This window comes from Mauremys reevesii, linkage group 8 (assembly GCF_016161935.1).
Source record: "Mauremys reevesii isolate NIE-2019 linkage group 8, ASM1616193v1, whole genome shotgun sequence".
In the NCBI taxonomy this organism is placed as follows: domain Eukaryota; kingdom Metazoa; phylum Chordata; order Testudines; family Geoemydidae; genus Mauremys; species Mauremys reevesii.
The window spans coordinates 51,835,123-51,849,379 of record NC_052630.1 but is presented as its reverse complement, the minus strand read 5'-3'; the positions used below and the strand labels follow the sequence as shown (position 1 = coordinate 51,849,379).

Below are 14,257 nucleotides of genomic sequence, written 5' to 3'. Positions count from 1 at the left end.
AAGTGCAGGTGACAGGCTGGTAATCACCACTTTGTTTTAAATGCACAATACACCACTTCCAGAGGCCGCCACAAATGGAGATGAGTGACTAGAGCATGCTCAGAAACCTCCTTTATTCTATGTGTGCCGCACGCTTTCCAGTATCTTATGCAGGTGGATTTTGCATGGATGGTCAGTGGTGCTGGAGGACAGAAAAAGATCTTTAGCCTATTCCATATTGGTAGCAAATTTTAGATTACTGAACACCTGATTTATTTCTCTCTAAAATTAAATGTCTATACCAAAGGGTCACTCTTCCAATGTGTGTGTTGTGCACAGGGGTTAACGATTATGATCAGCTCAGCACACAGTTTGCATCAGTAGTGAATTTATTGAGGACAATATTGGATTAAACTAAAAACACCTTAATCACCAATCACACTACCAATGTTGTCAATTGTTTTGTTTAATAATTGTTGTTGTAATATATTTGATTGTTTTTTCTAATTTAATTTTCACTCTGTTGTCTGACTGTGAACTGCAAACAGTGTTAAACTTGATGTAAATAAGGTTTTGCCTGTCGTTCCACAAGTTTTGCCAATTTGCATTTTGTTTTAAATAAAAGTTGCAATATTTTATTGGCAAATAAACTTGAATACATGGTGCTCTTATTGGAATGGTTCAACTTGCCTGGTTCTAAGCTAAAGGTTGCTGCACTGAGCTTAAAAATTAACATATCTGCAAACATGTAAAAAATAGAAACATTTAACTGAGCAGGTTTGCAAAGAACCTGAATATGTTATTAACCCCACTGAACTGGGATTGTTCCAGTCAGACTGCAGGGTTGCTGGGTAGTTACACACTTCCAGGCACTATGGTTGTTTGTGGCCAAGTTGCATAAACACACATGCTTATTTCTCAACTGTATAATACGCAAATTCCTTTCAGCCAATCTGAGTGCAAGGATTTGTCTCATCGGGTTTTCGATAACTGAAGTTCTCTCCTGTACTTGTTACTAAACCCCCCTTTCCCTCCCGCTTGGATCTGTTTTTAGCACCAGGGAGCCTCTCAGCTTTTGATATCCTACAACTGAATCTAAACCACTTATGTTTTCCCCTTTCATCTGAATTTAACCTAGATGAGAAAAATAGGAAGCTTTGATGAGGAGGAGCTGGCTTTCTTTTGGTCTTAATTCATGACCAACTAATGGTTTATGATGTTTTTATGGGGTTTATTCTTTTGGATAATACTTCTTGAAGTCTTGTGTACACTGAAATGAAAGCAAGTAGGGAGCTGGTGAGAGATGGTAAACTCCTTGCCTAGCATGGAAATATATGTGGTCAAGCAGAGTTTGTGTAAGTACTCTTTTATACCTATAACTTCTAAACCTTTAGTTTATAGTTAATTACAGACGTGTAGTGAGGTGTAACTAGGAAGGATGAGAGAGCAATACTGTTTTGACACAGTGAAAGCTGGTCTGCTCTATCACTTGGCCAAAAGAAAAACAGTAAGGAACCACATGGCCCATTCATCTTCACAGTACTATAGCCATGCATGGTCATTTACTAGTAACTAGAAGCCAATGTGCCAGGTGGGAATACGAGCTCAAAATCCACTTCAATGGCAATTAGACAAAATGTGCCTGGTCAGACTCTTTAAAGCCTAAAATAGATCAAAGAGCCACAAGTACAATGTCCAGGCAGCTGAACTCCGTCCTCAGTACAACTGTTGGAAATGGGTGATGTCCACATTTATAGTGCTAATGAGGCCAATGCAATCAAAGTAATTCTCCTTTGAGTGTCACCCCTTCTTGTCAACTATTGAGAATAGGCCACTTCCACCTTATATGAATGAGCCTTATTAGCAGTGCCCCACCCCCAACTTGGTAAGGCAACTCCCATCTTTTCATGTGCTGTAATATTCATACTGCTTTCTGTATTTTTCACTCTATGCATCTGATGAAGTGGGTTTTAATCCACAAAAGCTTATGCCCAAATGTTACTCTAAAGTGCCACAAGGCCTCCTTATTGTTTTTTGCAGATATAGACTAACACGGCTACTACTCTGAAATCTGTCCCAGTGTCTGCTGTTCCACCTCATCTTCACAGAGTAAGTGATTATTCATCTAATTCCACTGTATTTAGTGGTGTTGACATTTTAGGGCTTTTTTCTTTTATTTATCATTTGGCAGGTACCTGAGACAGCAAACAGTCCCTCTTGTAGTAATACTATCATCTCTGGCCAAAAGCCAGAATGTGTAACAGCAAAATCCTAGCTAGTCTATGAAATAGTAATCAAATGGCAGAATTCTCCTTCACAGCCACTACTCTCCAACCTTTGCTCTAGACATGGACAAAGACAAGCCACCCTGTACTCTGGTCCTCCTGAGTTATCAGAGCAATCAAGAGGCCAAGTTGCTGCAATTGGGAGCTCCCTTAAGTGAATGCTGCAGAAGTAGTTTAGCCAAACTGAGGAATCTGAGCATGAGGAGCGTGCATAGCAAGAGCTGCCTCCGTGAGGGGAAGATGCTGGCTCGTATCACTAAATGCTATCCCTGACAGAACAGTCCTGGGCTGTAGTGGAGACATAGACAGCAAGGTGCCAGTGTGTCTGCAGTTCCAAGTCTAAGGCGGGGGGGGGGAAGTGTTAGCATGTCTAAAGTGAACATCTCTTCACAGCACAAACAAAATAAGGTTTTTTAATCTTTATATTAAATAAATTGTCAAGAACTATTTGTCCTCTCACTTGGAGTCTTGTATGGAAGTCACCAAAGAGCAAGGACACTAAAAGGTCAGCGTTATACGCCTGGAATGCCCACAGTAGATGGAAATCTTAGTCCTAATCTCTATTCAAACTGTGCATCATCATCTGTGCAGGCTGCTGGACATCCACTCCTAGAGCTGGCTTGGTAAGAAGGTTTCTGGGACACACGTTCTCACTCTGAGACCAATCCCCAAATGGGAGATAGCTCCATAGCCAAGTTTAGATTTTTCTCCATCACTGTCTTACCAACAGCTAGTGCACTGATTTTACTTTGCAGGTGCTGGAAATGACACCGCAGGGGAAGAGGCCCAGAAGCAAGGATGTGACTTCTGTGACCTCTTCAGACTTTCCCATTGAAGGTGCTAAGCTATCCCACTCACACCACAATAAGCCAAGGTCCCAGACCAACTCTGCTCATGTGAAGCAGACCACTATTTGCCATCCAGAAATCTTGCTTTGGCAACAGCTAATCATTGCTTCCATCTCTTAGCAAGTAGCTCAGAGCAGAACTTCAAGTAGGCAAGGCAGGTATAGCCAGCCATAGCCTTCTACCAGCTGAATGCTGCACAGGTGCCACACAACTTTGACAATCACAGCAACCCTTGGAGGTCTCTTTCAAGTTCTGAGGGACTTCACAAGTTCCCATCACTGTGCAAGTGGATGAATTTTCAATCTGCTCATGCAAGAGGAGCAGGTCTCATTATGCAGTAAGCAGCCATGCTGGTCACTGGTACAGTTCCCCCTCACATTCAGGGTAGGAAATAGTTGATGCGGTGAGACACAGATTTACAACCTTGTGCAGAGAAAAGCTTCTCCTCGGGGATGAACACCATCGTCCTGACCACCTCGTCCAGCACCTCCTCAGTGTATGGAAGGCTGCGGGCCAGAAAAGCATCCCGCACGCACAGCTTCACATGGCGATTCTCCAGAGGCAGGAATGGCACAAAAAAGTCAATGAGGTTCTCTTGAAGGAGGTGGCTGTGAGCAAAGCCACCATCTGCAATGAAAACCAGAGCAACAAGGGCACTCAATGCACAGCTTGTAACAGAACCATGTGTGTCTTCCAGGCGCCTAGATCTCCATCCATCTCAGCTAGCACAAATGTTAGAAGAACAGTGCAGTTTGCCTGGAGAAGCTGGTTCAACACTGAGAAAATATTGTCTGAGACAGGGCCTTGGCTAATCGTGTGTCTGATTCTTCTGCCCTGGAATTAAAGGCGTCTCTCTCTAAACAAAAGGTCCTTCTGCCCCGAATAAGGGAGTCTCTGCCACTGCTCACCTAACCATCCAGAAGCAGCTTGGGAAGGGGAAGGTTCATGGTTTCAATTACACACACAGAAATCATGAAACACTCCCTAAGTAGGAAGCCACAATCACTCTTTCGCATGAAAAACCAAGTGGGTTCACAGCCTGTGTCCCATTCCTGGCCATGTTGCTGCATGCCACTAGGGAGACTCAAAGGGAAAAATCTGCCAGAAGAAGCACTGGGGGATCCGGTGCTGCCCCTGCATATCCTGAGCCTCTCTTCACTCTGAGCAGCCGGTTCTGGACATGGCTCTGCTCAGCACCGTGTCCTGAGCAGGGTGGCAATAGTCACCATGAGTAACAAAGTGCCCACGCAATCGTGAGGCTACATCTGCCCCATATCTCATCCTGTTTTTAGGAAATCTGGCTGATATTTACAGATTGCACACAACACACACTTATCTCTGGACACAAGACATGTCTGAAACCATCTAGTGATACCACCACCAGCAGTCAATGCTGTTTTAGGGAAGTAGTCAGCACACCCACTCTCAGACCAGCTAGCCAACAGGGTATTACTGATTAGCAGGGATTCGGGAGTGAAAGGGGAAGAGGATCCTGTGGTCATCTGGGTGGGATATGCCAGCATAGCATAGGCTAAGGCTGAGCTGCGGAGACGTTACTCATGGTACTTGTACTCCACTCCCTTTTAAATGATAATAGGGGCTGTAGCTCAGATAGAAGAGGAAATACAGTCTTATGGCTAAGGCACTGGTCTCTCTCGCAAGATATCTAGGTTCAAACCCCAGCTTTGCCACCAAGCCTGTGTGACTGTGAAGCAAGTCACTGACGTACCTCCCCAAGGATGGAGTGAAGATAGATTTTGGGGGTGGGTATTCAGTAATCTTTGAGGGCCATGAAAAAGCCAATCAATAAAATGAGTCCCCATGTCTCTCTGCTCCCTGCCAGTCCCACCTAGGGAAGGGGCAGCAGACTGCAGAACTCCAGTGCAGACTTGCAGCGATTAGCTCAGTTACCTGTGGACTTAAGCAGCTCCAGGCGTAGGTGCTGCTCCAAGTATTCCATGGTGATCTCCTCCCTGGCCCGTCCAGCTCGCCAGAAGTCCAAGGTCACCTGGTTGATGATGTTCCCACCAATGTTACTGGGAAGGAAATGGAAGTTAAATGCTTTATCTGGAATAATCCTAATGTCTATTCCTCACAAAATCATACATCAAAAACCACTAACAGCACCCAGGTCCAGGGGCCACTGGTAGCACAAGGATTCATAGAACCATAGACTATCAGGGTGGAAGGGACCTCAGGAGGTCATCTAGTCCAACCCCCTGCTCAAAGCAGGACCAATCCCCAGACAGATTTTTGCCCCAAATTGCCCCATCAGGGATTGAACTTATAACCCTGGGTTTAGCAGACCAATGCTCAAACCACTGAGTTATCCCTTCCCGCAACGGTCATGTCCCTCGATCTGCTGGCAATGCTCCAATTCATGTAGCCCCAAGCCAAAGCTCTGCCTTTCCAATGGCCCTAGACATGGATTTGCTTTCTCTCCCCCCCTGCAAAGAGAACTGATCACTTTTTCACCAGATCAACTGTTTCCATGCCCCAGCCCTGATTCTTAGGATTAGGCCCCACCCTCCCAGACTATTACACACTGTGAATCAAGAGTACAGAACATATTGACTACAGCCCCTTCTGCAGAGACGTCAGCAAAGGACAGAGAAACTGGCACGAGTCCCACCAGAAGCAATGGTCCAGAAAGCGCTTTGTGTGGATGAGAAAGTGGAGCCGGAAGATCATGAAGGTGGCAGAAAACCCACATTGGGGTCTTTGCCTGACTGACTAGTGCTTTGTATGGGGAAGGGCAGCTGGAACTCACACATTGGGGCCACTTTTAAAAAAGCTTGTTTCTCTAAGCGCACAAGTGCAATGAAAGGGGGCAAGCGGGCACTGAAGTTTCCAAAGGAAGCCTCAAATCTCAGGCAAAATTATCCCAGTCAGAATGGCCTGGAAACAGCATCCGCCCTGGTGAGGGACTTGCACCAGGTAGAGAGGTGTCAGCCCCGTCCCCACCTTAAGGTGTGTGCGCGTGGGGGGAGGCACGGAGAAGGGGGGGGTCACTTGGCAGAGAGCCCAGGACAAAAGCTGCTTGAGCCCCTCCCAAACGTTTAGCCAGTACAAAGTGGTTAGGAACTGGGGAGGCAAAGAAGAGTAGGACTAGTGGACACACTGACACTCCCCGCTCCCTTCTCCAAGGGGTTCATGAGCCATCTCTGATAATGGACGGGACAAACTCGTAGTCAAGATGGGAGTGGGGGAGGGATGAAACTAAAAGACTAAAACATCAGAATTAAGTAGAGGTCACGGGACCTGCCGTACCACAGCAGACTAATGGCCTAGTTTGGTATATCCAGCCTCCATCAGTGGCCAGCGGCAGATGCTCAAGTGGAAGGTAAACACTTTGCAATGCTTGCCCAGCTTTCTGGGCTACACCATCTGAGGGGGGCACTGGTTTGATTCCTAAGATACAGCTCACTGGCATGGTGCTACTGATACAGTGCCAAATCCAGGAGTCAACTCCTGAGGGTTGCAGACATTCAGCCTCACAGTCAGCAGCACACGCCAACTAAGGAGCTACACTGATGGGCTCTGGAGAGACAGTTACGTTCAGCCATCATGAGGCAGAGGTGAGCAGCTGTAGTGAGTGGACTTTGAGGCCACTACACAAGGAGAATCCTGAGAACTACTTTCCCTTCAATTCCTGTGCCTTCCAAGGGCAGCTCCGTCCCACACCTCAATCTCCCAGATCACGGGACTTTAATATAGGTTGTCATGAACCTTGGAGAAAGCAGATCCTTCCCCGCGAGCCATCCCTTTCTCCCTAGGGTCCCTTGTAGTCACCTGAGGAATAGGAAAATGGATCTCCTGTAATCCACCCCATCGATGCTGTCATAGTGATCCACATAGGGTTTGATGGCATCCAGCAGGCCAGAGTGAAGCTTCTCTGCCTCATCGAAGATGAACAATGACTGCTTGCAGAGCTGCACTGTTTCGCTTATCTGCTTCTTCAGCTGAACCTGCATGGCAGTAGGAAAAGAGTGTGAACTGGCAAGCAGAGGGGCCTGTGTATAGATCACCTGGTGTTCACTGCCAGGACTACTGCATCCTTCACACAGACACTACTACCAAGGAAGACTGAGCTCCCTCACAACCAGCACCTCACCTGCTGTTCCATTCCCTATTGTGACTCCCACTGGCAAAGGCTGGGATCACAGCAGCTGGGAGCTCCTCTACTGCAAGTGCTCCTGCACCATTCCCTGCAATGGCCCCAGCAGCTCAGAGCTCACCAACTACTAATCATTACACACCAGTTTTTATAATGGCCCTCTGGGAGGGGCCAGTACTGGAGTGGCATTGGGCTCTCCAACAGCCAGTGGCCCCTGCTGGGAAGGGTTGGAACTTTGTACTTGATACTTTTGTCACAGAGTGTGGGGGAGTCAGGGTCCTGCGCCCCACTTCCTGCGATTCACCGTGACTCTCAGCCAGCCAGTAAAACGGAAGGTTTATCGGACGACAGGAATACAGTCCCAAACAGAGCTTGTAGGTACAACCAGGACCCCTCAGTCGAGTCCTTCGGGGGGGGCAGGGAGCTTAGACACCACTCAGCCCTGGGGCTCCCTCCATTTCCCCAACCAGCTCTAAACTGAAAACGCCCTCCAGCCATCTCACCCAGCTCCCCCACCCCCCCGCCGCCTCTTCCTCCAGCCTCTGGCCACTTCCCCCCACCCAGGCAAAAGGTGTCACCTGGGTCCAACCCCCATCCTGGGCTCTCAGGTTACATGCTCAGGTATCTTCCCTCAAGGAAAGTCTCCCATCCCCAATGCAGACAGTCCCAGTAAAACTCCCCTGCAACATTCCCAGGTCAATACTCCCCACTCCCTGCTGTATCACAACTTTGTACACTGGCATAGGGCTCCTCCAACAGCCTCTGCTCCTGCTTTCTCCTCTACTAAAAGCGGGGTCTGAGATAGCTACCTATTCAGAAACGCCCCTTTGATTGGGATTGAAGAGGCTAGGACTGAGTTACCTCTACTACAACCGACAGCTGTTGTGGCTGGTAACGTCGGAGCTTGCTCACCTGGTACAAGTCCACATATTTGGGATGTGGGAAGTGATAGAGCGAGATAAAGACTTTAGAACACTCGCTTTTCAGCCCGTCTCGGTACAAGTGATCAGCGATCATCCGGGCCACAAAGTTTTTCCCAGTGCCAGACCAGCCATGGAACGACAGAGCCAGAGCCTTCTCTGACTGTGGGGTCTCCAGGAAGCCTTGCACTGCTTTCAGAATGACATCCTCTGCCAAGTGCTGCCCATGTAGCCTCCTGCTTAGGTCCAACTCTAACCCTGCAGAACGAAAGGAAACACCGATCTTACACCCAACCTGCCTCCTATCAATGTTTTTCTTTTATCATTGTAAAACCAAGGACGATTTTATAACTTTTTTGTATGTAGCTGTTACATGTAGAGCAACCTCTGTCTAAGTAGGGGTAAATTACTCCAAAAAACATCGATCCTAGATAGTTTTCCCTTCAAGTAAAACATCTTGTTGTTTAAATAAACTTCTTGTTTAAAATTAAAAAAAAAATCACTTTAGGGTAGGAACAAGTAGGGAGGACGTTTGGCAGCATTTTTGCTCTAAGTTGAGCCCATCAGAGCATTAGGCAACCTGCCTTGCATTGCTGGAGGGTATGCCTATTCAAGGGGTCTCTGTGCAGTGGTATTACAGATGCAAAGCTAGAATGGAAAGCAGCATTGTGAGTGATCTGATCACAGTAGTGCAAATCAGGATTCTTGGGCTCTATTCACAACTTTGCCATGGACTCAGGCAAGTCACTTATCCTCTCTTTTCCCCTCTGGAAAGTGGGGATAGTATTTACCCACTTCACATGGTATTTAGTTCATTAACGTTTGCAAAAAGGCACTAAGATCCCCAGATAGAAGCTCCAAGAGAAGTACAAAGTATCAATCACTGTTTGCGTTGATTACTGAAGTCCCAGACCCAGTCACAGCTTAGGACATTTTCACATAGACGGTAGATACTGAGCCCTGTACGTAGTCCAGGTCAGGACTGGGAGAAAGGGATGGGGCTTAGCAGACCCTCTTTGAGCAAGCTCTTCCTCCCCCTTCCATGTGCTCTGGGTGTGCAGGAGACTACAGGCAGGAACAGGCAGGGTTTCCGCTCTGGAAAGTGCTCTGCACAGTGTGGCTAAGATTTTGTCATGGAGTAAAGGAGGGTCTGTGCGTCAGAGAACAGAAAATGTTTTGAAGTTGAACTGTCTAAACTCACGGAACACTGAGGCATATACAACACCTGGCTAAGAACTGCGACTTCTCTGACTTCTTTGTGACCCAAAATTTGATTTAAAAATTAAAAAAAAACCTCACACAGGTTTGCCCCTAGTTCTAGGAACTGGGAATTAAGAGGTTTCACTCCAGCTAACAGGGAAACATGCACACACATTCTGTCTCTGGTACTTCTCTGGCCTTCATTCCCACTGCATCTGAGCACCTCATAATCTTTAAAGAATTTAAGGCCAGGCGATACTGACATCCCCATTATACAGATGGACAACTGAGGCATACAGACTAAGTGACTTGCCCAAGGTTACACAGGGAGTCATAAGAAGAGCAGGGGTCTCCTAAATTCCAGACTAGCACCTTAAACTCTGGACCATCCTCTATCTCAAGGGCCTTTACCTGTGATGTTGTTGGCTATTCTGCAGTCTCCTGTCTCGCAGCACTTTCCAAATCTGCAGTACCAGCTGGAAAGGATCTCCAGATAATCCTGACCCACCAGGGGCAAGCTCCAACCTAGGAAAGAGACAGCAGTGAGAAAGGAAATTGTACAGCAGGCTGTCTGCCTCCTGAGGATAAACCTTGCCCTATCAGCCTTGAATTCCCCACAGACCCATGGTAAATCTCCTATCAATTTACCAGCAGCACCAAAGTCCACATCCATAGCACAACTCGGGGGGGGGGGGGGGGCGGGACTGACATGGGTAGATAGGCAGTCACTCAAATGGCACATTGCAGCTACTGGGTGAAGCCAAAGTAACTACACAATTACCGACCGTAATTACATACACATCTGAGAAGGACACTCAGTCAAAATGGCGAAATCCCATCACACCCCTGTGCTAGGGATGTAGGCTGGGAAATTGCTAATCCCACTGGAGATGGGACACCACCTCTCCCCAAGGGATGCCTCTTGGCGTAGGAGCCCATACAAATGAATCCCATTTCGCAGCCTGGCTCAGCAATGTCTGCTTACTGCAAAGGCTTGGGGGGCCCTCTCTGGTTGTGCTGAGGTACAGAAGACAGCAATGAAAACTCACATGTGACTGACAGCTACAGGAATTAAATAGGAAACACACACAAAAGAAGCCGGTCACGCCATATCTTACACGCACAGCTACCTGGAGACCGGGCATTTGCAGAACAGATCACAACCCCTCTTCTTAACTGTGGGACCTAAAAAGCTCCGGACTCAGATCCTCAGCTGCTGTAAGAGGCTGGGATGGGATGGGATGGGATGGTCCGGGCCCGTAGCTCCCCTGCAGCACTTTCTCTCCCCCAGCATTGGCCGAGCCATCCCGCTAGCCCAAAGATCCCCCGGCGGCCTGGCACACGGCGAGGTGCCCGATCGAGGGGAGGGAGACGGGGCAGCTCCTCACCCTGCGGCTCCCGGCTGGCCTCTTCCTGCGGCTGCTCGCAGCCCTCCCGCCACAGCCGGCAGGCCACGTACCGCCAGTACTGCCAGGAGGGGTCGCTCCCGGCCCTGCCCGCCGGCACCCCTGGCGCGGCGGCGCCCGGCTCCGCGTCCCGAGGCGCCCGGCTCCGCCCCGCAGCGCCGCACAGCAGCGGCCCGAGGCAGCAGAGCAGCAGCGGGAGCCCAGCCCCGCGCGCCATGGCCGCGGCGAGCCGGACTCCCCAGCGCCAGCTCACTTCCCGCCCCCGGCCAGCGGAGCTGCGGGGGGTGGGGCCAACTCGCCCACGCAGCCGAGGGACGCCCCCAGGGAGCGACCCATCGCCCGGGCAGGGCCAGGCCACATCCAGCGCGGCTCGACCGTTTGCACCGGAGCAATCGCACAAAGCACCGCCGGGCCACCTGCTCTGCAGCCCCGTGCAAGCCGCACGGGCAGCCCGCTGGCCGGGCCCGGCCCCCTGCTGCAACCCGCGGGGCAGCGCAGCCGGGGCTTCCGCCTCGCCGCGCGGGAGGGGAACGGCAGCTGGGGTAGCCCCAGAGGCGGCCCGGCAGCTGGGACAATACGGCAGGTACCCGCCGTTGTGCTTCCCTGCTGCTCGGACGAGCATTGTTCCTCGCGGGCGGGGTGAAAGCTGCCCCCTTTCACCCCGGGGGGTTCCCAGGGCAGCACCGGGCTAAGACAGGCAAGTCCCATTGACCCAGCCCACAGCGCCCTGCACACAAGATGCTCTACAGCCGGGGTCTCAAACAGGCGGCCCGCGGGGCTATTTCCTGCAGCGCGCCGAGCGGCCCGCGCCTGCACCCCACCTCCGCCTACCTGCAGGCCGGGGGTGAGCAAACTACAGCCCGGGATCGGCCCCTCGAGCGCCGCGCCGCCCCTGAAGCAGCCGGCATCACGTGGGGGGAGGGGAGGCTAGAGGGCTCTGTCCGTGTGTTGCTCGGCTTCCAGGCACGGCCCCGCCTCCTCCCCGCAGCTCCCATTGGCCGGGAACTGCGGCCAATGGGAGCTTCGGGGAGGTACCTGGAGGCGCGGCAAGCAGCGTGCGGAGCTCCGCGTTCCCCTTCCCCGCGGGCCGCAGGAACACGGTTCCAGCTACTTCCAGGAGGGGGAGCAGGGCCAGGGCCGGCAGCCTGCCCTGGCCCCGGCCCCGGCCTGTGCTGCTGCCACCCCAGAGCCCGAAGTCCTCCTGCACCCCGACCCCCAACTCCCTGCCTTGAACCCCCTGCTGCATCCCACACCCCTTCTGCACCCCAACTTCCTGTCCTGAGCCCCCAGCCTGCACCCCAACCCCCTGCTGCCTCCCATAGCCCTTCTGCACCCTAAGCCCGTGCCTGCACCCCCCGCACCCCACCCTCTGCTGCACCTCAAAGCCCTGCCCTGAGCCCCTGCCACACCCCTCATGCACCCTCTGGGGGCAGGGAAGGGGTGGAGTTGGGGTGGGGACTTCAGGGAAGAGTGGAGTGGGGGCAGGGTTAGGGGCAGTGAGGGTGTGTGTCAGTGATGCAGCCCTCCTGCCAATTAACTAGCCCTCATGGTCATTTGAGTTTGAGACCCCTGCTCTACAGTCTGGGCATCCTAGTGATTTACAATAAGATCCTGAGGCTTTAACAGCTGCTTTGCAGAATGATAGGGCCAGATCCTGGCATCAGCTGGGATTTCTGGGAACATGAATTTTGGGAGGAGGGAGGCCTCTGTTACATTCATCCTTTCCTAGCTGCATCTGTCCTAGCACGTTCTAGAGCACTGGTATACAGTATAATATACAGACAGCCACACAACACACCCAATCTTAGCTGGTCCAAGAAGAAGGAGCCCCCATCACATAAACCCTCTCTCTTAAGGCTAGCCTGGCCTGTGCTTTTACAGAAAGGAGATTCTAGGATTGCAAATAAAGCAAGACTTTAATATTGGAGAAAAGCGGGGTGCAGTTAGAAATGCAGCCTAGAGACTGAGTCTGTAAATAGCAACCAATCATTTATAAATCCAGTTGCTGTCTGACACAGCCTAGTGAGTAGTGAGAGACTAGCACCTATATTTAGTGAGGACTGGGAGAGGACAAGTTCAAGTTCACTTGTTATATTCCAGTCCTTCCCATCATCCACTTCCGCCTCTCCATAGCTTAGAGCCTGAGATTCAATCCCAAAACATGGAATGAATATTAAGCACGTCCAACTGCTCATGAAGTGCAACAGTCAGTTTTTAAATAAGCTTGGCAATTCATTCATTTCAGAGGTTATACACCAGATCAATTCCAAAGTGAGAAAGCCATCCAGTGGAATACAAGGCCCTCTAGAGGTTGATACAAATATTACAAACTGTGGTCACAATCTACAGGGATTGTCCTGTGGGTTGGAAAGAAAAACTTCCCATTTTGCAGGAGATCAGCCTAAAGTATAATTGTCCCTTTGGGCTTTTAAAAAAAAAATCTATGAAACCTTAACACTTCTAACCTTCTGCCTAAAATAATGAGCACTGATTTAAAGCTAACCTGCCTATGACTTAGGGATTTTCTACACACACAGTTGAACTAGTTTAACTAAAATAGGTTAAAAAACTTGTTGGTTTGGTTACACTAGTTCAAAAACCCTGTGTGGACACATTTTAAACTTGGCTTATGTCAACTTAATTGAAGTCAGTTCCTTACCAAATTGAGTTAAACCAATATAAGCCATTTTTAAACTAATTGAAGTGTCTGCCTCAACTCCATCAATTTTAAAAACATCCTTAATTAAACTGGTGCAACTATGTGTCTAGACAAGACCTTAGATTGAGAAACATCTGCATGAGAAGGAAGAAACTCACCAAAAATAACAAACATTCCAGGACACAGAGTTTTCAGATTCTAAAGGAAAAGAAAGTTTGCAAATCAAAATACTGGGGGGAAAAAGAAAATGGTTAACTGACCATCAATACACTGGTTCCATGGTACTCGGACAGATCTGATAGGTCACCAGCTCAGGCATCACAGCAGAATCCAGGCTGCTGAAGAAGGGTTGCATTCCACAGGAGCTAAAAGGAAAACAGAAGAATGACTGCTTTTCAGCAACGTGCTGACTGTGCACCTATTAACCAGGTTAAGAGATGGGCCAATATGCTAAATATTATGGGACAATACACTCTGGTTTATCCGGCCTGGGGGACATCCAAAACTGTCAGCTAACCAGAAGTACTTGTGGCACCTTAAAGACTAACAAATTTATTGTAGCATGAGCTTTCGTGAGCTACAGTTCACTTCTTTGGATGCATAGAATGGAACACACAGACAGGAGATATTTATACATACAGAGAACATGAAAAGGTGGAAGTATGCATAACAACAAAGTCTGTTGTTATGCATACTTCCACCTTTTCATGTTCTCTGTATGTATAAATATCTCCTGTCTGTGTGTTCCATTCTGTGCATCCGAAGAAGTGAACTGTAGCTCACGAAAGCTCATGCTACAATAAATTTGTTAGTCTTTAAGGTGCCACAAGTACTCCTGTTCTT

At 49.4% G+C, this 14,257-nt stretch overlaps 1 protein-coding gene across 2 annotated transcripts; it reads right to left on the bottom strand.

Annotated features, from left to right (window-relative positions):
• Window positions 1–2,661: 2,661 nt before the first annotated feature.
• TOR3A (torsin family 3 member A) lies at window positions 2,662–10,987 on the bottom strand. Of its 2 annotated transcripts, XR_005583476.1 has the most exons (7): window positions 10,738–10,987; window positions 9,761–9,874; window positions 8,142–8,407; window positions 6,905–7,080; window positions 5,024–5,148; window positions 3,434–3,739; window positions 2,662–3,369 (listed from the first exon to the last, which is right to left on the bottom strand). XR_005583476.1 is itself a non-coding variant. In XM_039483607.1 (6 exons), exons 1-6 carry the CDS (start codon window positions 10,970–10,972, stop codon window positions 3,492–3,494), a joined length of 1,164 nt encoding a protein of 387 aa, XP_039339541.1. In that variant the 5' UTR covers window positions 10,973–10,987; the 3' UTR covers window positions 2,662–3,491. The 2 variants fall into 2 exon arrangements, 1 of the variants encoding a protein (XP_039339541.1); XM_039483607.1 differs by having other exon boundaries at window positions 2,662–3,739.
• Between the last annotated feature and the right edge of the window lie 3,270 nt (window positions 10,988–14,257).

What these genes read in the sequence shown, in the direction of transcription:
- TOR3A (XM_039483607.1), bottom strand. Translation starts at nt 10,972, where the DNA reads ATGGCGCGCGGGGCTGGGCTCCCGCTGCTGCTCTGCTGCCTCGGGCCG. An exon ending in GGCCAGCCGGGAGCCGCAGG is followed by an intron (nt 9,875 to 10,737) that starts GTGAGGAGCTGC and finishes TCTCTTTCCTAG; the next exon opens with GTTGGAGCTTGCCCCTGGTG. An exon ending in GGAGCTGCTTAAGTCCACAG is followed by an intron (nt 3,740 to 5,023) that starts GTAACTGAGCTA and finishes TTTTCATTGCAG; the next exon opens with ATGGTGGCTTTGCTCACAGC.